At 39.5% G+C, this 24,856-nt stretch overlaps 1 protein-coding gene across 1 annotated transcript in view; it reads left to right on the top strand.

Moving 5' to 3' along the window:
• vipr2 (vasoactive intestinal peptide receptor 2) overlaps window positions 1-24,856 on the top strand; it is a 71,534-nt gene that overhangs the window by 36,860 nt on the left and 9,818 nt on the right. The window contains exons 3-8 of the mRNA XM_056392327.1: window positions 3,267-3,380; window positions 6,286-6,377; window positions 17,810-17,907; window positions 19,393-19,525; window positions 22,612-22,762; window positions 23,064-23,124. Of these exons, the coding sequence (XP_056248302.1) occupies window positions 3,267-3,380; window positions 6,286-6,377; window positions 17,810-17,907; window positions 19,393-19,525; window positions 22,612-22,762; window positions 23,064-23,124 (649 nt within the window). The remainder of the gene's footprint in view (window positions 1-3,266; window positions 3,381-6,285; window positions 6,378-17,809; window positions 17,908-19,392; window positions 19,526-22,611; window positions 22,763-23,063; window positions 23,125-24,856) is intronic.

Below are 24,856 nucleotides of genomic sequence, written 5' to 3'. Positions count from 1 at the left end.
CCGTACACATGTCTCCTGTGCATTTTAGGAAAGACGGTGTTCAGAAATGCCAAAATCCAAGAAAATGCTCCATGAGGAGTATAAGTTTCTTTGTGGTCCTATTGTGCTGTATGTGTTTGTTGTAAATAAGCTGTTTATGCTGAGATACAGCAGCTCAGAGGGGCGTTACTGAATAGAAATACACCATAATATTCTCTGGACAGATGTTAATGTTAACAGCACACAATATTTTCAAAGTGATATTTTGGGGTTTCTCAGTTTACCTCACATTGAGTTCTCATCCCTTGTTCTCAGAGTCACAACGCAGCCACGTCTGAACGAACAAACATTGTCCAAACATTTACAACATCAAGTTAATGGAGATAAATCACACAGTATGGTTGAAAGAGCTCCTGGACCATTAACACTGACAAAGCTTTTAGTTTAGACTCAGTTTAGACCATTTTTGTTTTTTAATAATTAATTCATATATGATATACACAGAATAATACAGAATAAAGCAGTCTAGACAATTTTCTGCCATTTTTGGTGTTAATCTGAAAACAAATTCACAAGTACAGATAGCAGCTTTACGTTACACCCAAGTATTTCAGTCAGGGAGGAGGTACGGTTTCGCAAATGCTACACTTTAAATGTTTTTGAAAATTAGTTTTACAGTAAATGGTTCATGCTTTCGGTATGAAAAATGTTCTATTAGCATCCTGCCTAGTGTCATCTGTGTTCACATACACAGTATTTAATACAGCTGAGTTCATAATAAAGCTGTTCTCATTTACATTTTCATTTCTGTTGTCAGACGACAGAACAAGCTTGAAGTAGTGATTGACATGTGGCCCATCAGGCTCCCCGGTGGCTCACCTGGTAGAGCGCACAACGCTTAGGATCAGTCCTTTACCGGGTTCAAATCCAGCTCAGGCCTCCTGCTGCATGTCATTCCCTCTCTCTCTCTCTCGCCCCCAACTTGAGACTCACTGTGATTCACTGACCCTATCACATTGAAGGCAACAAATCGCCCCCCCCCCCCGCCTCCCAAAAAAAATGTGGCCCATTAAGACTTCACGTTAACCGGCAGTCACTTCCAAGCTGCTGCTGCTGCTAAAATCCTGATTATATGACCAAACAAATGAGTTAAAGACAAAGACTTTGCTTTGATTTCAGAGAGAAAGTTAGAAGCTGATTCACATCAGCATAGAGAGGTGTGTCTGTAGATGGAAAGCCTGACTCGCAATCACAGGGTAATACTTGCGACTCTCTTGTACGGAAAGTAAGTTTGTCTAAAAGGTTGCTAAATCTGTGCTAGGTGCTTTAAAAAAAAAAATCTCTTAAGTCTAAAAGTCTCTAAATGGGTCTGAAAAATCAGGTAGTAACGGGGCATTCAGCTGATCTATGGAGTAACTTCATCAGTCAGTCAGTCAGTCAGTCAGTCAGTCAGTCAGTCAGTCAGTCAGTCAGTCAGTTATTCATGCTTATATGGCTGGTACCATCATTGCTGTTGCAGTAACCAGTTAGCTCCACTTGCCAAGTCAAATTGTGCTAAATTTCATACCTGATATGACTAAAATGTAATTTTGGACTTTTAAATGTACTGCATGTTCAAAGTGTCTCTGATCAGCCTTTATTACACTTTGCCATTGTATTCTTTTATCAGTGTGTCTGTAGCCAGTACTGCTGGTCAAAACATGAGACACACATTTTCCCCTACAACGGGAGGAAATGATCTTATCAGTGGTTATTTTTGTCAAAAAATCTTTTAGCAAATGGAGATTGTGGGTCACTGGAGGCCACGGCACAAACACTGTAATTTTGTTTCTGCGATTACGAAGACAGAATGACAGTGAGCAGAGGGAGAGATGCTCTGGAAAGGAGTATCAGCCTGTGAGGCATTTGTATTCATGAGCGCTGCCTCAGTAAGAAAGTGAATTCCTCAGCAGTAGACAGCACAAAAACACAACAGGTTCACTCGCTGCTTTTCTGATGAGGGAGAACAAATTGTCTTCCCCCGAAACTCTGCAGCTGCTCCACGCCTGCTGCGACTTCTGTGCACTGTATATAAACAAATATTTGACCCTGTGTGTGAACCACAGTCTAAAAGGGATAGAAATGTTGCCAAGCAGTTTTTAGTTGTTCGAGGACATGTTAAATTATTTTGGGGAAAAACACAACTTCATTTAAACGAGTGTCAGAAAGAAAAACATATGAGAAACCACAATGCAAAATGAACAAAATCTGTAACAAAAACTTCATGATGAAAGAAATAACACACCTCTACAAAGGTACCAATCATGATATTTACTATATGTGGAAACCCGCTCCCTCACTACTAAGAAATCCTTTTAAAGCATATATAGATCCATACCAAGAACTAACGGCCATGCTTATAATAGTATTGGATTATTCACTAGTTTTTATTTTATCTCCTTGAGAGTTTTTGTTTTCAATTTCAGTTTGTTTTTAAAGCAGGTTTGCTCGTTTAGTTACATTTTTATTTTTTGAAAATACTTTTAGTTTAGTTTTTATTAGTTTTAGCTTTATTGTTACATGGGGTATTTGTCAGGGGTGAGATTCAAAAATGTCTGAAAAAAAAGTATTTGTAAACTCAACAAAACACAGATGAACAACATCCACAGAAAACAACTATGAAAGATGTGTGTTAATCTATGTGTTTGTCATTAAAGAAAGATTCAACTGAACACAATAACAACAGAAAAGATAGATATGGGCACAAAAGATGCAGCATTAAGTGTAAAATGTGTGTAGTTCTGTTTCTGAGAAAACAATCTTGAAATAACTCAAAATCCCAACAAACTCAACGACTCTAAGTCGAAGGTGCTGCAGCTCTCAGGCACGTCATTGTAATTAATTAACAGTAAAATACTTCACATGTTGTAATTGACATCATTAATACAGTGAATGTTTGGACACTTAAAGTTAGTTTTATCAACACACAAACACACAATTTAAGTTAGTGATCTTTTATTTTTAAGCCTCTTTTTTATTTATATTTCAGTGAATGAAAAATTTTTTAGACATCTAGTTTTTATTATTTCATTAGTTTCAGTTCAGCCCAAATAGGACAACCCTAATTACAGGGCAATAAAGGAATACAGTCATAGATTAAACCAACCTTTGTGTATCATGACTCAGTCTCTCCCACGCTCTCTTCTGTCCGGCTCTTGGAAACAGTCGAAACTGTTTTCTCTGACTGACTAATGCTGTTGTCGTTCAGTTAAAACATTTACTCATGAAGCCACTTTTGGTTTTGACAGAGCCGGGTTGCAGAGGAAGATGGGACAACATAGCGTGCTGGGAGCGAGCTGAAATCGGAGACACTGTCACCATCCCCTGTCCTCGAGCCCTCAAGACGTTGTTCGACAGAAACGGTAAGCTATTTATTCTTGCAGTCAATGAATGATTATGTAGTGATTTCTGTGTATATTCAATTCTGCATTTATTTATTTCCTTGTGTATTTATGTCCGGTGGTTAAAAATGAAGTACAAATTTAATGTACTTGTACTTTACTTGAGTATTTACATTTATTTGACAGATACAGTTACTTTATTATGATATAAATGCATTACATGTATTTTGATAATATTTCTACAAGGTAAAACTTTGAATACAAGACTTTTACTTATACTGGAGTATTCCTGTAGATGTGCTACTTTTACTTCGGTAAAATATCTGATTACTTCCTCCACCACTGACACTAATTGGTCATCTTTTAATAAGACTTTACACAGATAAAACCTGTCTTCACTTATGTCTCCATCAGCTCAATTTAAATGATAATGTTTTACTTTAAGTATTGTATCATTTGTGTATGTTGCCGTCCATTTACACACAGTCAGCTTGTCTTGGAGCCTGTATGGGAAAGTATTATCAGACTCTGTCAGAGAGCCTGTTTATTCAATGGTAATGAAGCAAGTTTTAACAAGCTATCAACACTTGTAAGGACATCTTAAATTTACCAAAATGTAACTGTGTTTAGGAGGTTTTCTTGTGTCTGTGTGCTCTGTTTTGCTGTAGATCTTCATTAGGCATCAATTTCAACTTCTGTAAGTGTATTTTTACACGTACATGTTTACATGTGTACATTATTATTTAAGCGATGATTAGGACTGACATTACCTCATTCTTGCTCAGGATTAGTTCTAACCCAGGCGTTGGATGTCTGCAGATGATTTTTCACACTTGTGCAGTGAGTTGATGTTTAAGTTTAGGGTTAAAACTGATAAGTCTTTCTGTCCTCGTTTCAACCTCCCATTATTCACCCTCCGTTAGCTCCTGTCTGTGTAAATGTGTACAGTGAGTGGATTCCCTCCTGAACCCATTAGGTTCTTCCAGTCAGTGACCAGATGGCAATTTGGATCTCCACTCTGAGCTGTGCTCTGATTTACATTGATGACTAAACATTATGTAAGCACCCAGCGGCTTGTCCAGAGCCAAAGTGCACTCTGACGCTTCTCTTGTCTGGGACGGATCTAAAGCCCCTAAAGTTGCATATTACTGAAATAGTGCAGGACTAATTATGTAAGAATGAACATTTAGCAACACCGGGCAACTTGAAGTTATTGAACGTCTTTTTTTGTTTTCTGTCAATAAAATGAAAGTGCAGAGAAACAAAAAATTAATGAGTTTTTTTTTTTTGTCCCAAAAAGAAATAACCAGTGTTTGGCTCAGATAAAGCTTACTGTATTTTTTTTTTTTTGAGTAAAACTCTCAGACTCTTTGCTCTTTTTTTTTTACTTTGCTTTGGTTTGACTTTATTAGCTTTGCTCAGCAAAGTATTCTCAACACCAACAACAAATGCTATGAAATGTGATAGGGTCAGTAACCCTAATATAATTAACCGTCAGCCCTGCAGCTCAGTGAAGCTCTTCATACCACTTTATAGCAATGTGAGTGGTGTAACTTTGGGCTTTCAGGGTGTCGGAAATAAAAGTCCAGTTAGTTTTCTGCATAAACATCCATCTATCCATCCAGTTTCTTCCACTTATCAGAGATTGGGTTGCGGTGGCAGCAGGTCAAGTAAAATAGCCCAGACATCCCTCTCCCCAGCAATGTTTTCCAGCTCCTCTTGGGGGATCCTGAAGTGTTGTCAGGCTATATGAGATATATAATCTCTGCGAGTATAGGTCACTATTCAAAGCTCATGACCATAGGTGATGGTTGGATCCAAGACCGAGTGGTAAATTGAGAGCTTCGTCTTCCGCCTCAGCTCCCTCTTCACCCCAAGGTCTGGTACAATTCCCTCTTTACTGCTGATGCTGTACTGATCCACATGTCAATCTCCTGCTATCCTACCCTCACTCGTGAACAAGATCCCAAGATACCAAGGGCAGAAACTCCCTCCCAACCTGAAGAGAGCAATCCATCGTCTTCCGGCAGAGATCCACGGCCTCAGACTTGGAGGTGCTAACCCTGTTCCCAACCGCTTCACAGTCAGCTGCAAACCTCCTCGGTGCAAATTCTCCCGGTTGAATGTCAGTACTAAAGAACTGTAACTGATGATTTTTTCATACTAAAAATGGATGAAATGACTAAGATATTACTCATAGTCATGAACCAACAGAGAATTACCAACTGACTGAACCCATTGTATGCTACTGGTCAGACAGTTCTGCTTTCTAAGGGGCTTTTTCCACAGTCATCACGTCAGTAAACACAGCCAGTCATCAGCAGTGATGACAGTATTACAGTAACATCACTACTTAAAACACTGTTACCCATTAAAGAAATATTTTAGCTTCAACTGTGTTTACCCTGCTGTGACATTGTGAAGCGGTTTTGTTGAGTGTAGCGAGGCAGAAGTACGGTTACTTCCAGTCAGTGAGCAAGAGATGCATCATGCTTTTTACAGTGCATTCTGGGAATTTCCAAGGGAGATGAACTTCCAGTGCACTGCATTGATTTTGGGAAAATGAGAAGATGTAATTCAGGAGGAATTAATTAATTATGAGTTAATTCTCCAGAAAAACAGTAGTTTTATCACATTCCTTCCTCTGATCTGAACATCTGACTGTGTATGGTGCGTCCGACGTCCGTTACCTGCCTCCCTCAGGTGTGGCAGAGAGAAAGAGTTAAGTGGTTGAGGAAGAAAGAGAGAGATGGCTAAACAGAGACAACAAAAACTTGACTGTCACCTTTTTTTTTTTTTTTGCAGCCACGCCAACCTTGCACCATTGGCCGTCCATTCTTCTTCTGTTTGCAGAAAGAGGGGGTCTCTGTTGATGTAGGGTTGTAGTCTGGAGATAATTCCCTGCATATCTCTTCTTCTCTCACAGGTAACATTAGCAGGAACTGCACTTCAGCGGGATGGTCGGACATATTCCCAAACATCAGCAGCGTGTGCGAGTCAGACACAAGCCAGGACAAGGTACAGTAAACGCCTGCTGTCTCTCGGTCTTTAAGTCTGTTGTTGCTCTAAATGTCAGGGCAGAGTGTATCACCTGAACACTAATGAATTCTGACGGTGCAGCAGCGGAAAAAAAAAGCTGTAAAACAACACGGCCCATCAGTGACCTGTAATTGACAAAGCCTGCAGGGTTGGATGTTAATTAACACCAGTTAGTGGTGAAGGGCTGCATCTTTAAAAGGCCAATATGCCCAACAGTAGTGTGATACATGTTTAAATGTAAGAAATTTGTGTGTGTGTGTGTGTGTGTGTGTGTGTGTTTGTTTTGTGGTTTTTGGGTCATTAAAAAAAAAACACCATTAGCCTTTGGTCTTGTTGGACCAATTTGGCGATTTAATTTTGTACTTCCTAGAAAGCTTGTGTAAAGCATGAGCCAGGCAGAACATTTTCAGGTTTGAACCTTAAATGAAACATTTAATGAGCTCCTTTACAAAGTCTGTTTAATTCTTATTCGTTCACACGCTGTGTGAAAAAACCTTTTCTCGATATTCATTTGCTCATCCAGGCAGCTGCATGAAAGTAATTAAAACTATAGAGAGAAACTGTTGCTTAGTTTTTTACTGTATTATTAAATAATAGTGTACATAAGGTGCATAAGCCTTTATTTGATAGGACAATGTAGAGCAGGGGTGTCCAAACTACGGCCCACGGGCCAACTACGGCCCGCAGCAAATCCTTAAAATATAATTGAAAATGGCCCGTACAAGAAGCTTGAGCTCAACTCTGTTGCACTTCTCAGTTTCAACACTAGATGGAGCCAGCCATGGAAATGGTGCTTCTCCACTAAACAAAATTAAGCAAAGAAAAACTTTTCCCGCGAGTCACCAGAAATGGCAGCACCGAAGAACCGCAAAATAGCAAGTGAGTGTAGACGATTTCAAACATGGTGGGAAAATGAATATTTCTTCAAAGAAATCAACGGAAAGTGTGTCTGTTTGATTTGCAATGAAGATGTTGCTGTGATGAAAGAGTATAATGTCTGTCGGCACTATGGGACCAAACATCAGAGCTACACATCGTATACCGGTGCCGAACGAACACAGAAAGTCAAGCAAATGGCAGCTAGCCTGCAAGCTCAACAACAGTTTTTTTTTCGTGCTAACAAAAGCTTTCCTATCTGATGTGGATGCTGAATACAGGGAGGTACTCGACCACTGTGATGTGCGCTGGCTCACCGCGGCTCTGTGCTGCCGCGGCTTTATTCGCTGAGGTAAGAAATCGACCAGTTTTTGAAAGAGAATGGCCGACCTCTTCATGAACTGAGTGATCCTTCTTCTTACTCATCATCTGAATACACTTAACAAGAACCTACAAGGCAAAGAACAGCTGGTAATCTGGGATGTGCTGTGAATGGGAAACACTGCATTCTCCTCCTGCATTTTTTTGTTACTTGATTCTTCTTGGCAAACCCGTTTAGAGGTGCATTACTGCCACCAACCGTCGCTCTCACTTCACATTACTTTTCAAGTTAGCTAGATTCACGAGATCACTCCCTGCCTCGAATATATCACAGAGACACTAAGGGATAGGCCCCACGGTGGAAACAGTAATGCCAAATCTCAACTAGTCGACCTTTCACATTGTCATTTGATGTGTGTTATTTTGATTTGAGCTACTTTGAAGATTGATCCGATTCAGTAATGTTTAAAATATCACAGAAAGGTTACTAGGTCAATACTGCCATCAGGGTGCACGTCTGAAAGGGGCTTCATTGGCAGCAGCAAAGATGTTTTTTTAAACTTTAATTTTTAGTTATATAAAGTCACAATGTTTTTTTGGGGGGTGGCTGTGGTTCAGGTAGTTGTCCACTGATCGCAGTTTTGGCGGTTCGATCCCCAGGTGTCCTTGGGCAAGACACTGAACCCAAAGTTGCTTTGGATAAAAGTATCTTTCAAATGAGTAAATATAAATGTTAATATTGCACAAACAGCATATTTAATTTGCTTTCTTACAATATCCACTTGCAGCAATAAAAGAATGATGAACATTTCATGGTTATTTTTAGGCTCTGAATACTGTGATTTCTCCCCCACCCAAATAGTTCAGGGAAGAAGCGGGAGGAGAGTTTTTGGCGAGGAAGATGTTTGGCCTTGTTTGGCCTAGACAGTGATAATTGCTGCTCCCCTCCTCTTTCACTGCTGTGGTTCGTTCTGGGTCACCACTGGTCTTTTTCTGAATCTCTCATTGTGCTTGTTAAACTGACTGTCCTCCTGTCGCTCTTCTCCATTTCTGATGCTCTGTCTTTCCATTTCTCACTCTTCCATTTCTGCCTCTTTACTTGTCCTTCTCTTTCTGTCTTCCTTATTAGAGGTCGGCTGATTATCGGATCCGATATTCATCATTTTTATGATTATTGGAATGTTTTGCTTTTTTTAACCAATTTCTGATAAAATGAATTTAATCAGAAACTTGCTACCTTGGCCGGACGCAACCACCTCTCCATGTAGTAAGTAATTTGCAGAATAGTGTGGTTTGCTGCTGTAGAGAGAGCAACAAACTCTACCAGTAACAGAAACTCGACAACAACTCACTTTCAGGTAATTTTGATCAAGTAGAAGTAAAATAACTTATGTAAAAATATAAAGTCAAGTTAAAACAAATTAAAGTAAATGTTACTTACATTTTTAAAAGGGCAAAGGGGAGGGGTAAAACATCTTATATGGTGACTATGATAAAAATAATATATGATGAAGAACATCTTTAGGCTACCAGGTTTATATGCAGTATGTATTGGTATTTCAATGCATATAAGCAGTTCCAGGTGAGAACCGCACCAAAAACAAACAATAAATTCCAGTCACTTTGCAGCCTGTGTATAGCAGATAAACACTAATATACACTCAGTTATCAGTTTATTAGGAACATCTAGTTAAAACTGATGCAGTTTAACAAAACAGCTCTGCAATAACTTCTCCAAGAAAGTTAGAATGTTCAGTTTATATTAAAACTGCTGTAGAGTGTTATTGATTCAACTGTGATCATTTTTGAGGATGTGGTGTGTGGAGCTGTTGAGCTGCACTGCATTATACAGAAAGCAGTTTCTGTAATTTAGCCTACCTTCATTGATAGAAAAGAGACAGAATAATTGAAACACGTGGACACCACAGCAGTAGTTTTGTGTTGGCATGTCAGTTATCGGTCTCCTTGGTTACTAGAAAAAGGTATCTGAATCGATGGGCCCTTATTGCTCATCTTCATGTGGTTTGTCTGTGTCCTGTTCTCCAGTCTGAGCAGGTCTCCCTCTGAGTGCAATTCACCCAAAATGTCCCAGAATCTATTGCATGTCCGTCAGATCAAAGCGGCCCATCATGTTGTATTTTGCAGAACAAAGGAAGAAAAGGATGCATTTATTTCTAGCAGACTCCTCGTGTGTTACTGGAATACTCCAGTAGCTGCGTGAAAGGATTCAAAGACCCAAGAATCATAAATAACATGAATCAACTTGAGCTTTTACAATTCAGAGAAATGACAAACCTGCCACAGTTCATCTGGCTGACAAACAGACTGGTGGTCGGTCAGCACTGCAGCGTCTAGTGGACACGTGTCGTGCTTTTCTTTTTCAGAGTGAATGAGTTAGACCTGGAATCAAAGGAGCTTTGTCCTGTTAAGGAATGTCAATGTCCCTTTTCGTTTTCCGCTGCTCACTGACGGTCAAAAAGAGGCAAAATGCCGACTTTCATCTGGAAGGTGCGACAAGGTGTTTTTGAACTGGTGGTAAAAACTTTTAGAAGGTGGGACTGAAAATTGAAGTCGTTTACAGGCCCAAACTCACCACTGGACAGAAACTACATGACAAAAGAAATGTACATAATAGTGGACTTAAATGCAACTGAATGTGCATGTCCCTGTTTCACTGAAGTATCTGACAAATCACAGGGTTTTTTTTTGTTTGTTTCAACACACTCTGCTTCCCAAACTGAGCAGCAGCTGCAGACGAGTCTTTTAGTCTTCTCCCACCGCAGCCCCACCCCTCTGACAAAATGTTTCTCTACAAACCCAAAAAATCATTTTTCAAATTATATTTAAAATCCCCCTTCTCCTTGGGTGTCTGAGCTCCACTGTGCAGCCATGACCTTGAGAATGGACACTTCAGTGAAGTTGGACGCGGTTTGTCTCGTATTTCCGGTCGCCTTGAACGCAGCATCATCCCACCCGCATTCGTCCTCTTACGGCAAGTAGCCGGCTACCCATAGCGTTCGTTGGTTTGGTTGGTTAGTTTTAGGGACGAGGAGTGATAGATCGTCAGTGATAGGGTGAGAGAGAGCGGGGCGGGACGAGCAGCGAGTCTTCTCACAGACAGACAGACATGTCTGCAGCTGCACCACTGAAACGAAAACATATGCATAAATGCAGACGTGAGTGTGAAGCCTATGTTTAATACTAAGTTCATGTTAAGTTAATAAGTTCATTTAAAGTTCAAGTTAATAAGTTGTAAGTTAAATAGCTAGTAGTAAGCATTTGCCAAAGTTGTGTTATGTGCATTTCATTGTGCAAACAATACTGTATCTGCCTTTGCACTAAGGTTTTTTGTTTGCAGATTATTTCCAAACGTTTGCACTGTGAAATGATGTGAGGATAATCTGCTGTTCATGTTCCTCCAAAAGCTTATTATTTTTCATGGTCTCTGTGTCACACTCTGATGTTGGCCTGTTGAACTCGGCTATGACAAGATGACCACTAGAGCAGCCTGCTGAGTAAATAATAAAGAGATGGAGTTCATTCGTCAACATTGACTGAAGTAGAATTTATTTTGGAGTTTCTAGCTTGAAAGCTATCTATATAGCTTATTTCTAAAACATTGTTTATAAAGGATTTCAAACTTTAAGTATAAATCTTAATACTTTATTAAAACAATGTTTTAAGTTATGATTTACCACAACTAGCACCCCACCCCACTCTTGGGCCAGTGGTGATCAGGCCCCCGCTCGGGGGGCTGCCTATCTTTTTCTGCATGGAAGATGGCAACCCTTTACCTTGACCCTGTCCAAACTTTCTGTGATTTCTCCCCCACCCAAATACTTCAGGGAGGGAAATGAAGCAAGGTTTGTGGCGAGGAAGATGTTTGGCCTTGTTTGGCCTAGACAGTGATAATTGCTGCTCCCCTCCTCTTTCACTTCTGTGGTTCGTTCTGGGTCACCACTGGTCTTGTTCTGAATCTCTCATTGTGCTTGTTAAACTGACTGTCCTCCCGCCGCTCTTCTCCATTTCTGTCGCTCTATCTTCCCATTTCTCACTCTTCCATTTCTGCCTCTTTACTTTTCCTTCTCTGTCTACCTTCCTCATCTTCATTTGGTATGTCTGTGTCCTGTTCTCCAGTCTGAGCAGGTCTCCCTCTGAGTGCAATTCACCCAAAATGTCCCAGAATCTATTGCATGTCCGTCAGAACAAAGCGATCCATCTTGAGTGTTGTATTTTGCAGAACAAAGGAAGAAAAGGATGCATTTATTTCTAGCAGACTCCTCGTGTGTTACTGGAATACTCCAGTAGCTGCGTGAAAGGATTCAAAGGCCCAAGAATCATAAATAACATGAATCGACTTGAGCTTTTACAATTTAGAGAAATGACAAACCTTCTTGGGCAGAGCCACAGTTCATCTGGCTGACAAACAGACTGGTGGTCGGTCAGCACTGCAGCATCTAGTGGACACGTGCCGTGCTTTTCTTTTGCAGAGTGAATGAGTTAGACCTGGAATCAAAGGAGCTTCGTCCTGTTAAGGAATGTCAATGTCCCTTTTCATTTTCCGCTGCTCACTGACGGTTAAAAAGAGGCAAAATGCCGATGGAAGGAGCGACAAGGTATTTTTGAACTGGTGGTAATAACATTTAGAAGGTGGGACTGAATTTTTAAGTAGTTTATATAGGCCCAAACTCATTCATTTCCTGTTTCCCTCCACTTTGATTGTCTGCCCTGCCCTAATGTGTTTCACCTGTGTTCTATTGCCTCCTTTCTGTATTTAAGGCCCACTTCCAATCCGGTCCCTACACACTCCCACTCAGAGCAGACTGTTCTCATTCACTGACAGAGTGTAACTTTGTGTGGAGTCACAGTCGCGGCTGTGGAGGGTCTCCTCATTAAGCTTTGGGATGCCCTCAACTTTCTCTGATGCAGAAATTTGTTGTTACCCAAAATATTTCAGAAGATGTTGTGATTAAATTGATATTTATCAAAAAGATAATCTTATACACAACATTGACAAAGATGTAGGTGTGTGGACATGGCCCTCATCACATTCATGGCATAGTGAGCTTGTGAAAGGAAAATTATTAACTGAATGAATAAAAATTCACTCCTATGCTTCTCTGGCCTTGTTTCCTTTTTGCACCTGGTGACAGTGGAGAGGAAGAAAAGATTTTTTTTGAGAAACCAAACCACTGTTACAAAACACAGATCCTCGTGTTTAATGTGTGTAAATTACATCAAGCACATCATTGTTTTTCCATTGAAAGTAATAAGATGAAAGATGTTTTCTGAACTCTAAACTCTCATAGTTGCTGCAAAAGCATCAGCTGTTGTGAATAACTGCAGATTATCTGATTTGATGGTTTTTTTCAGACCTGAAATATGCAGATAGCAAAATGAAGCCGGCCCATACTCAGGCCACATGCTTGTTATCTTCTGGCCCGGTGTACACCTGGTTCCACAACAAAGTAGCAAAGAAAAATCACTCTTACAGAGGAATATATATTCAAAGCACCCAAATAAAATTCACTCACAGAGAGGAAAAACTGTAGAACCAAAAAAAAAAAAACACTCTTTCGAGGAAAACCAACAAAGATTCAGGACACAAGCAAAGACTAAGCATCAAAATAATTTAAAGCAAGACTATGGCAAAAACATAACACAGAATTTAAAAACCTGACTTGGGATAATGTGGCTGGTGTGGTTCTCTGACAACAAGCCGAACTGGCACAGGACAAAGGGAAATGCAGACTATATACACACACAAGGTGATGGGAAACAGGTGGAAACAATCAGGGCGGGGCAGACAATCAGACCAGTGGGAAACACACAAGGGAAAGGAGGAAGTTACCTGAAACGAGAGGAGAGTTAGGTTTCAAAATAAAACAAGAAGTCACGAGACATACAAAACTAAACATAACTTAACCTTTCTTCTTGGACATGACACATACACAGCATGATTGTCAGATGCTATTTCCACATCTGGACCTATTCTGCCGCACATTCAGAAAACCTTTTGGCTGTCAGACAATACCAGAGGATAACAGCCAGTATCTAAGTATATATGGCCAAGACTTGGGCCAAGGACCGTGGCATATGTTGGGCCAGAAGTTTCATGTTGTTGTCTGTAAAAGTGACAACATTTTGTTTGTTTGTTTGTTTGTTTGTTTGTTTGTTTGTTTGTTTGTTTTTGTTTGTTTGACCTAAATGCACAACTTTATTCAGACTTGTTGGAAAGAACCAAAATGTTGGTGCAGCTGGTGTGTGAGAGGTTTCTCTTTGAGGAAAGGAGATCATAATTCTATTTATTACTAGGATTGATGGCGAAGCATTCATTTGACTACATTCAGTTCAGACACTTAAGGTCCAACCAAGTAAATTTGTCGTCAGCTGCTTATTGAGACATAAGAGCAACAGGTAACGTTAACATTTACAAAATAACTGTCTGAAAAGGGCTAAAGCCATATTTTTATTTTTGAAAGAAATGTGCTCAAACAAACTGAAGAGGCAGGATGTGTGTGTGTGTGTGTGTGAGCTGAGGAGGTGGGACAGTGATGAATAGAAGACAAATGGGATGGAGCACATCACACACACACACACACACACACACAGCAACGGGTATGCCCTTTTAAAGTGGATGTAAACTTGATGTCTGGTGGGTTTTAGCTTCTTGTCAAACAAGCACACTAATTTTCTCACTAAAAAGACTCGAGAGGAAATCAAACACATAACATCTTTTTCCGAGGAAGCAAGATAACAGGACACACTCGCAGAGAGAGCGAGAGAGAGAGAGAGAGATAGCATTTATTGGCAGATTTCAATCTCTTTGTTTCTGTCCCTAACAGGAATTTATCAGTTATTCAGCTCTTGGTGCCAGAAACAAAAGTTTTCTCAACAACAAAACACTCACTCTCTTGATCCTCCGACACTCGTCGTATAATGAGCCTGCTCAGATCTGATGCAAACCTTCATTCAGAGCAAAAAAAAAAAGGCCTTGTTGCATCACATCTGCGCTGAAACACAAGAGACACATATTTTATGTCCTGATTAAGATTAAAAGGAAAGTTACGAAAAGACAGAAAAAAAATAGCTGTTTCTGCTTTTTTTCTACTGTCCTCTTAATCTGAATTCTGCTTCATTTCACACATGAACCAAAACTGAATATATTTTTAAATCAGTTAAGTCAATTCTCAATGTAAATGTGTATGTCAGTTTTTGCAGAGGAGCTTCAGAGTTAAAATGAAAAAAGATTCCGTTTTTTCTTTAGTCTATCCTCTAAAGATGTGTCTCTTTCCCGCTCTGAAATTGAATTTGCTGGATAAATTATTGCTTTTGGCAAGAAAATGTATTTTGCTCGAAAGGATCAAGGAGTCTCCTCCCACTGTTGCTTTGTGGAACAAAGAGATCTTTAGTGTGTTACCACATGGGAGGATCAGCTCTGAGTGTGAAGGTAATGATCAGTCATTTCAGAACATCAGGAAGCCACTGATGGACCAGCAGAGAGCGTCATTTTATTGTCACAGCAGCCGTAAACAAACTGCACTGATGACACTGCTGTGCAGATCCAGATGTGTGTGTGTGTGTGTGTGCGTGCGTGTGTGTGTGTGTGTGTGTGTGTGTGTGTGTGTGTGTGTGTATTCATATATCCTTCAGGACAGAATACAGGTATTGGACACACTCACCTGGAATAAGGTCAGGTCAAAGGTGACATAAGGTGGTTATTATCTCTTCTTTTTCTCTTTCTTCCTTTTCACTTTCCAATAAATTTTGTATTTATTCACCTGCTGTTTATTTGAAGTTTAACATGAAGTTTTGTTGTATTTCTCATAAAGTGAAAAAATAACATTGTATTAAAGAAGAAATTCTGCGAAAACTTTTGCTTCCCCCCTTTCAGTCTCCCTTCCTTGCTTTTATTTCTGTGAGTAAAAGGACGTTGACTTGGTTAATTACTGTTGACACATTACAGGACCTTTCACAACGCAGAGTGGGAACAGGACAGAGGGTCACACAGAGTGCAGACCAGAGCAGCTTTAGGTCTCTGTGTTCTCACAGTTTGGAGCTCCTTTATTATTTCATGTAGTAATGAGACATCACTGTTCAGTGTTTGGCCGTGCTGGCAGCGTGGCTCTCGGGACGGCGGTGTCTGTATGTTGGCTTTACTCAGGCTGTGTGTGTGACAGTATCCACCAGATTTCACAGAAACTTTTCAAATGATTATTCCTGAAGTCAAGCATAATGGTAGAAAAAAAAAAAAAAGATGCATAATTTGTGTTTTGTAAGAAAAAAACACTTTTGATCGATGCTGTATTTTACAACAAAGCCAAAGATGTTTCACCGAGGGAAATTAGATTATTTATCATCAACAAAGTCCATATTTGTGTAATAAGAGATGTCACTGGGTGAGTAAATAGTTAGATTTCTGTGTCTCTGTCCTCACATGGAAGATATCTCAATTATGAAATCAAACATCTGCTGTCCTGTGTTCATGCTTTTTTGGTTCTTTGCTGTTGTGTAACAGCAGCTTCCTCCTGTTCACTCGTTTCGGGTCATGAACGACGCTGCTGAATTGCCCATTGTGCTGTCCCGCCTCTCTCTCTCTTTCTTTCTCTTATATTCCCTTGCTCTCTCACCCTCTCTCCCTCATGTCTCTACCTCCTCCTCCTGCACCTGTAATGGCAATCATTTTAATCAAAACCCAATACTGATCAATTGAATATAAAACTCCAATAAGATCTTTTATTTCACTATAACACTTGCTCTCTTATCGGTTAATCTCCCTTTTTGTCACCAACAGAACTGTGAATATTAGTTGTATAATGTAGATGTAAATGTAGAGAAAAGCATCATCAGAGCAGAAACACATACAAACATCAACAATGAGTGTTTAGGGGAGAGCCATCTTTGTTCTTGTTCTACTGTTTAATAGCAGTTTACCTTTGTTTAACTTAAGGTGTTCTGTTATGGTTCAAAAAATATATTAGTTCATCATCTAGTGGCCACGAACGTCCACACCAGATTCCTTAGCATTCTGACCTGTAGTGTGTATGGAGTCCTGCAGGTGATAGGTGATTTATTTTTTTTTACTTGTGCAAATGTATTAGTAATCCATGCTCTCAAATTATTATATTGTGTAGATTAACAGATCATAATGTAAAACTACCTACAGTATATATGTTAACATTTAACATACAGGTTTTCCTACAAATGTGTGTATTCATACAAATCTCTGTCCAAAATTCAAGCCGCTAATTGCAATTAAATTTTCTATCTCCTGAAAACTGTCACTGCTGTTTTTTTAACTAAATGCTAATGTCACAATGCTAACATGCTCACAGTGGCAATGCTATCATGCTGATGCTAAGAAGGTATAATATTAACATGTCCGCCATATTAGCTTAGCATATTAGCATGCCAGTAGTTGGTAATTCGCCTAATGAGTTTGAAGGGAATGTCAATTGACTTTGTCCACCAAAGTGATCACAATTCATTCTAATTGGAACATGAATGTTTGTAAGAAATTTAAATTCAATTCAAATTTCATTTCATTCTCGTTTCTGTTTACCTGAAGGAAGGAGTAACCTTTCTGGAGCTCCTCATCTTCAGCATGACGGCTAACCATCTAACCAGAAACAGCTGTCATCGTCATGGCAGCATGACTCAGGGTAGCAACAATCATGACAGCTTCACACTGAAACGCATGGTGCATTGTTTATGTTTTTATACTGGGTTAGGTAATGAGTGGGACAAAACATTCTAAAAGTCTATGTAAGTGCTGAAAACAAGTAAATATTAGAATTATCCTTTTAATTTTGCTGAAAACCGGGACATTTTAGTGCTTGCAGATATTTGTCAGAAATTGGCACACTGAGCTTGAAACCGGGACAATCCAAGACAAACTGGGACACAGACGGACCGGCATCATCGTTAGAGTCGCGCCACTAATGTGGCAAAAAAATGTGTGGAGGCAACAACTTAACAATATCAAAATGAAGAAAAAGACTCAGTATCACCCCAGTACCAAAACACAGCTGGTAGCTTGTTGCTAACAGAGGCACAATAACTGTGCTGTTGCAGTAACTTGACAAGATTCAGAGATATATCTTCCAAAGCACTGGACTGACACACTAACTAACTGCCTGAGAGACTGATGATGCCGTAATAAAGATGATTAGAAAAGAAAAATAACCCACCTGCTCTTCTCTCTGTGTCTGCAGCTGGTCTTCTACGTGGTCGTGCAGACGTTATACACTCTGGGTCACAGTCTGTCTTTGATCGCCCTCACCACAGGGAGCGCCATCCTCTGTCTGTTCCGGTAAGACCAAATATTGCAATTGTATTACACCAGATAAATCTTCAATGGAGAAGCTGGGTCTTCACATAACTGGAATAAAAAAATAAATAAATATAAAAATATCAGTAACAGAGGAAAACTGGCTGGCGTAAATTTCATGCTCAGTTCCTTTCTGGTGTTTTTTAATCTCCATGTGCTGACTGACATGTCAGAGTCCAAGGAAATGCTGTTGGTTTAATTAGATTTTAAATGAACAAGCACTGCAATTAGACACATCTTTTTTTTTTATTTAGTTTCCTTCATTTTGTTCATTTAAATTATGTTGATTTGTTTGCTGCTGGGATTAGCTTTAAAAAGCCACAGGAGGTTTGACCACAGGAGTGGAACCTTTGAACTTAATGTGGTAAATATGCGGAAAAACCACATATCTGTAAGAAGATATTTTATTCAAGAGACGTGAAAAACTTTGCTAAGGGCTCATTTAATTCAGCACATTTGAGCTGGAGTAAAAAAGAGTTTTTTCTCAGTGTACATGTGTTTGATACAAGTGGTAGAGGAGCCTGCATTTTAATATAAGAGGATTTACTATCATAAAACTTGTACATACTATATTAATTTTTCCTAGATTTTACAGCTCTTATCTCTGAGTGAAAGCTCATTATATCTTTACACTCCACCCATTGGTGGAGTGTGTTGTGCAGAGTCTCCCTGTAGATTTGAAAAGTGACTGTAAAGAAAGTTTTTAGCTTCACCAGAGGCTGAACACATTTATTATAAACCACAACTCATGCATTTAATGTAGCTTAAAGTGCTTAAAGGTTTTTCAGCTCAGGAAGATGCAGCTAAAAGCTGTAGAAATCGCTGGCGTCACAAGCTTTCTCAAAAAAAGTGCTTTGGCATAAAAAATGCAGGGTCATCTGACAAAATGCTCAACTAAATGAGAACCTGCAATAGAAGGTAGCCAAGACCATTGTGTTTTAAAATTCTGTATATTCATGAAAATCAAACTAAAGCACCACACACTGAGATGATTTCCGTGTGACTTTAATTGAGAGCGAACAACACGTTTCGCCTGTGGCTTCTTCAGGTTCACTCAGTATAATTACAAGGTGTGATGAATACCAATCCATTGGTCACATCACCAATTATCATCTTCTTCATTTTGTCATTTGACATTTTTCTTTTGAAGCCCTGGTAATATTAATGATACTGTGATTTTTGATAATGTATAATATTATTGTGTGTTTTATTTTGGAAAATGTTTACCTTTGTAATATGTTTATCTTTTGGAAAAATGTTAAAAAAAATAAAAAAAAACTGTTAAAACACAAAGTAGACGATGATAATAAGTCATGTGATCTATGTATGTGAAGAAGCCACAGGCGAAACGCATTGTTCCTGCGACCAACCACCACCTGACAGCTAATATTGGCATGCTTTACACTACTCATGTTTTAAACTAATCTTCCATCACCCGTATGTCATGTATCTGCAACATCTGTGCAGGAAGCTCCACTGCACCAGGAACTACATCCACCTCAACCTCTTCTTCTCCTTCATCCTGAGAGCCGTGGCCGTGCTGGTGAAGGACGACATCCTCTTCAACCGGACCTCGCAGTGCTCCAACCAGCCGTCACTGGTGAGATCACCACCCCTGTCCTCACTGATCCCCGAGCGAGCGAGTGACACACTCGAGCGTTAACAGCACAACTGTCACCGAGCGGAGACAGCTCGAGTGTGAAGCTGAAATTGAAAATGTAAATTTGTTTTCATAGAAGTGAGTCGTCACTTTTTTCTATTTACGTGAAAGTTTTGTAAAAATCAATCAGCGCTATCAACGTGATAAAAATTGACAAACCATCTTCTGTGACAGTTCATTTACTGACAATGAATTTTATCCACCTGGACTCACTATATGTTGTCTAATTTAGAGAGAAAGGGAAGCTCCTCTGCAGCCACATACTGTATTATGATTGGCACTGCACAACCTCAATAACAATAACAGTGCCAATACATCTCCGGTACATTACTTTACAGGCTGCAAAAACACTTTTTCCTTTAACAAAACAAGCAAACCTCTCAGAATCATCAGTGCTTAATAGAATACGCTGCCAAAAATCTATGAAATAATTATTTGCAGGCTTGTAATGTTGGTTTTTATGTTGACAGAGAACAGCAGCTTTAGTTGAGTTTGACTCAGCAGTTATCATGGATTCCAGTGGAGATGAGAGTCCCAAACAAAAGGGTCAAAATGTCTGCAGGATAATCCATTTCTCCACATTACATCCATATGTTCGGTGTATTCAAAACAATCATTGCTATGCCAATGAATATGTTACATCTGATGAGTTGGAGGTGCAGAGCAAGGATATTTAGCTACACTAGTGTGTCTGGAATATACAGATTAGAGGAGCTAATTGTAAGTTTTTCCATTGTTACAAAGCTAACATTAGCATTAACAGCTAAGTCAGTCTAAAAGAAAAGTTGCAAGTTCAGAGTTCAGCATCAAACTTTATTCATTTACTCACCAACAGCTGTCTCCGGAGATTGAAAGCAGTGGTGTTTTTCTTCTCTTTCTATCACTTCTTTTCTTCTACTGAAGATAGCAAGCTTTGACGTCTGCAGTGAAATGCTGCATATGTTTTCATGCATCAGTCAGTGGTGGCCAGTGGACTCTTTTATGCTGAAGTCTGCTGGGGCGGCAGCATGTCCGACACGAACACAAGCAGACTGGATAAGCTGGTAAAAAAGGGTCTGTGCTTGGCAGGAGTCTGGACTCACTCAGGACTGTTGTGGAGAGACACATACAATGTAAGATGGAGGCCGTCTTGGACAATACCAACCATCCTCTCCACAACATTCTGGCAGGACAGAGAAGCAGCTACAGCTGCAGCAAACGTCTCATCTCACTGCGCTGCAGAACAGAGAGGTTCAGGAGATCCTTTGTTCCCACTGCCATCAGGCTATACAACACCTCAGCCAAAGGAAGTGGACTAATCTAATTATTATTATTGTTTATTTATCACTAACTTATTTATTATTATTATTACTTATTTATAATTATTATCAACAATGAGCTAATGGACACATGAATTTCAGCTAGGGGATAAATACAGTATCCATCTATCTATCTATCTTTCTTTTATCAGTATGAGCACTGCAGTTGCCACTACATTACTATCGCTGTTACTGCCGCTACTGTCACTATTGTTAATATTGCTATCACTGTACGTTCTTGTTCTTTTCCTCTTTGCTCTCTCTCTCTCTCTCTCTCTCTCCCCAACCCAATCGGCCTAGGCAGTGGGGCCGTCCACCCTGTGTCCAGTTCTGCATTCTCGAGGTTTCTGCCTCTTAAAAGGAAGTCTTTCCTTGCATCTGTCGCCCAGTGCTTGTTCTTGTTGGGAATTGTTGGGTCTCTGTAAATATTATTATAAAGAGAAGGTCTAGACCTGCTCTATTTGGAAAGTGCCTTGAGATAACGTGTGTTGTGAATTGGCGCTAAACAAATAAAAATTGACTTGACTTGACTTGACTTGACTTGACTTGACTAGCGTCCAGACTGCCGTGAAGAAACAGTGCTGCTCAGAGGACATATTATAACTCTTGTATTATAAACACAGCAATGGCTGAAGTAAACAGCTGTCAATGGTAGCGTTAGCTATGTAGCAATTAGCAAAACTTGCAAATAGCTCCTTTATTGGGGCAGAGGTGGTCTTTAATGTGCTTTTACAGGTTTGTGTGGACATTTTAATAAAAAAAAAATAGGTGAATCTGAGTTGATGTTAAAATCTTAATTACTGCTTTGAATTCATGCCGACTTTAATTAAGCCAACTACAAATCACATAATCTTGTTTAGAATTTGACACAGCTCTGTTAATTTGAATAGACAAGTTAACAGCTGACATCAGATCTGTCATGGTGGTATGTTGCATTTTACAAATCCAGCAGTTTTAGTTTGGAAAGATCATTACAGATCAGATATTTAATTCATATTTCATTTTTTGAGCAGTATGAAATTGAACCAATAATTTAAATCAGGACATATCAGTTCAGAGGGGGGGTGACTGGGTGGTGGGTGCTTAAGACACCCACCATCCACCATGAGCCAGAACTTCCACAATCCGATCTCCCTCCTTTGTTTCCTGTCTTCTCTCTGCTGTCCAATAAAGACATAAAAACAAACCCTAAAAAGAAACACACAAGACTAAGAATCTCAACAATCATCCACTGACAACTCTCAGTACTTGACATCCATTGATACGGATTAAAACTTTAGACGCACTAAAGCTCTGACATTTGATCCTTTCTTATTTAACGTTCCTCTCATCTTGGAGTGGAAACGTCTGTAATAATTGCAGGAACACTGTCAGGGTGCTCTGACCTTTAAACTCGTATCTGCTTGTATTGTTGTGATCCCACCAATTTCCCTGGTGGAAAAATGAGAATGTAAACCCACATCTAGTGTATCAAAATAATTAGCATAAAGTCCTGTTCAACACTGTGGTTAAATACAGCTCTGCAAAGACAAACAATAAGATGTTGAGAAAATGACTTAACGGTTAATTTTGTTTCAGTGATAAAGCTGTTACAGAATTTCTAATGGTTTTTTGACATTTAACATTTGAGCATTCAGGATTTAGATACAAAGTCTATAAGCTAGTCATATCTTTGACCTTTAGGTGCTTCTCTAATATGCATTTTTGCCCTTGGTGTGTATTTTTCAGGTGGGATGTAAAGCCAGCCTAGTATTTTTCCAGTACTTCATCATGGCCAACTTCTTCTGGCTGCTGGTGGAGGGTCTGTACCTCCACACCCTGCTCGTCGTCATCTTCTCTGAGAACAGACACTTCATCGTCTACATGTTCATCGGCTGGGGTGGGTAGTCACAACTTTTCCATGGTAACACTGAATCGAATAGCTACATGTGCTCTATGGAGCTTTTTAGAATTTTATATATATATATATATATACAGTATATTTTTATACTTATAAATTCTTATATAGTATTATATAATCTATAAAACACATATTAAGTTATACTATACAAAATGTAAAATAATCGTAGTAAATTAAATACTAAAAATAAACATTAAGACTGGTACTGTCTCAGATCTAAACAATAGATGGATTATGTTTACCTACATTATATCAATGTTTTCCTGGTGGCTGTTCACAGGAATCCCCACTGTGTTCGTCTTTGCGTGGGTGATGACAAGGATCTATCTGGAAGACACCGGGTGAGTGCCGCCAACAGCTAATCACTCATCAACATGAAAATGTGATTCAGATTTGGTATTTGTGCACATCGTAATGTCCTTCAAGTCGGATTAAGTTGTATCACAGGAATCTGCATACCACGTGTTGTCTGACATTTTAATTTAAATTGAATTAATTTTTTTTTTCTTTTTTGCTTCAAGTGGATATATGAGAGTACGCCATCCATTCTGTGGAATCATTCTCCATCATTAGGGGAGTTTCAGTCATATTAGAGAGTGGCATACGTTGGTATTCAACAGGGACTGCATCTGTTATTCCATTAAGTCCACATATTACATTTATCGATTAGATTCTGTCAGCGAGTGGCCACATGAGAGTGTGGCTTGGTTTCCAGAAATAATAAGACAAATATCCCACATGTCAAAGAGCGCTCTATTGTATAATTCAGCCAGTGGGATTTGCATTGAGTCGTCGTCATATGAGCCCATTGCCGCTGAGCTGCTCGGCCTCTTTCGTACATTATTACAGCTGACACTGCAGCTTATTATTGAGTGAGTCGCACTGAGTGGGCGTATTTTTAAAATGACTCTGTGAAACAACTCTGCAGCAGAGCAGCAGTCTGATAATCAAGGAAAGCAATGACGCAGTTCCACAGGGTGAAGAAACTGTGTGGAGAATGTTAATGAAAGTTCATTCTTGACCTTGTGAATAGTGGTTTGGCGAAAACGATCTTAGAATAAAGTCCACTACATTGCTTTTTCTGGAAGTTTTAAACAGTGACCCAGTGGCATCTGCTGATATAAAGCAGCGAGATGCAGTTGAAAGCTCCAGATCCTGGTTCAACTTTTTATGCTTGATGACCCTGCATCATTTTGCTACATCCATCCCCAACAGGCAGATTCTATTCAAACAAATGAGAGGGATGTTTTTTTTACACAGCCCTCTTGAAGTCGGTCTGAACGCAGCTTTAGAGGTCCAGGGAGATAGACCACCCAGTTCGCCACTGACTTCATCAGTGGGTTTGTCTTGAGGAGAAGTTAACATTAAAATTAATCAAAAGTTTATTAGTTGTATTATTGTATTGGCGCAAATATAAGTAGATATTTTTTTCCGGAAAAAAAGGTTTAAAAAACCAGGGGTCATCTTATATTTGAATCAGAGTTGTGACGCATCAGTCATGATGTAGATGCTGTACCAGACTGATGTGGTAAAGAGGAAGCTGAGTCTGACGGTGAAGGTCTCGATTTACCAGGTGATCTACTTCCCTGTCCTTGCCTATGGTATTGGCTTTGGGTAATTACAGTAGGATTAACCTGTTTCAGCCAACAGTAGAGATTCCTCCTGGACGCCCTCCATTTTTCCAGGTATGTCAAACTAGGAGAAAACTCATGCAAGAGGGTACACAATTTAAGATCTTATGATCCTCCTGGAAGAGCTGGAGGACATGGCTGATGACATGGACCCCTGGACTACTTTGCTTAGCTAGACCTGGATAAGTGTCCAAAACAGGATGGATATGTGACTTGACTAAGACTTGCCTTGAAGGTAGAGATAGGTAATTGGCTCCAGTGTTGAAAGTCTGCTATGAGTTTTGTAAACCACCAGGTGTCACTTTACTTTCTTTGTTTAAGGCATCAAATCTTATTAAGAAAGCCCCAGAGTTTCATGTGGCGTCATCCATCCATCACTACCTGAGGGACAAAAGGTTTGACTTCAGAAGCGAATGATTTTCAGGTCTGCTGAAAGCTTTTA

The sequence above is a fragment of the Seriola aureovittata genome, chromosome 12 (assembly GCF_021018895.1).
Source record: "Seriola aureovittata isolate HTS-2021-v1 ecotype China chromosome 12, ASM2101889v1, whole genome shotgun sequence".
In the NCBI taxonomy this organism is placed as follows: domain Eukaryota; kingdom Metazoa; phylum Chordata; class Actinopteri; order Carangiformes; family Carangidae; genus Seriola; species Seriola aureovittata.
Note: the sequence above shows the minus strand (reverse complement) of the source record. Positions and strands in the feature narration are given on the sequence as shown.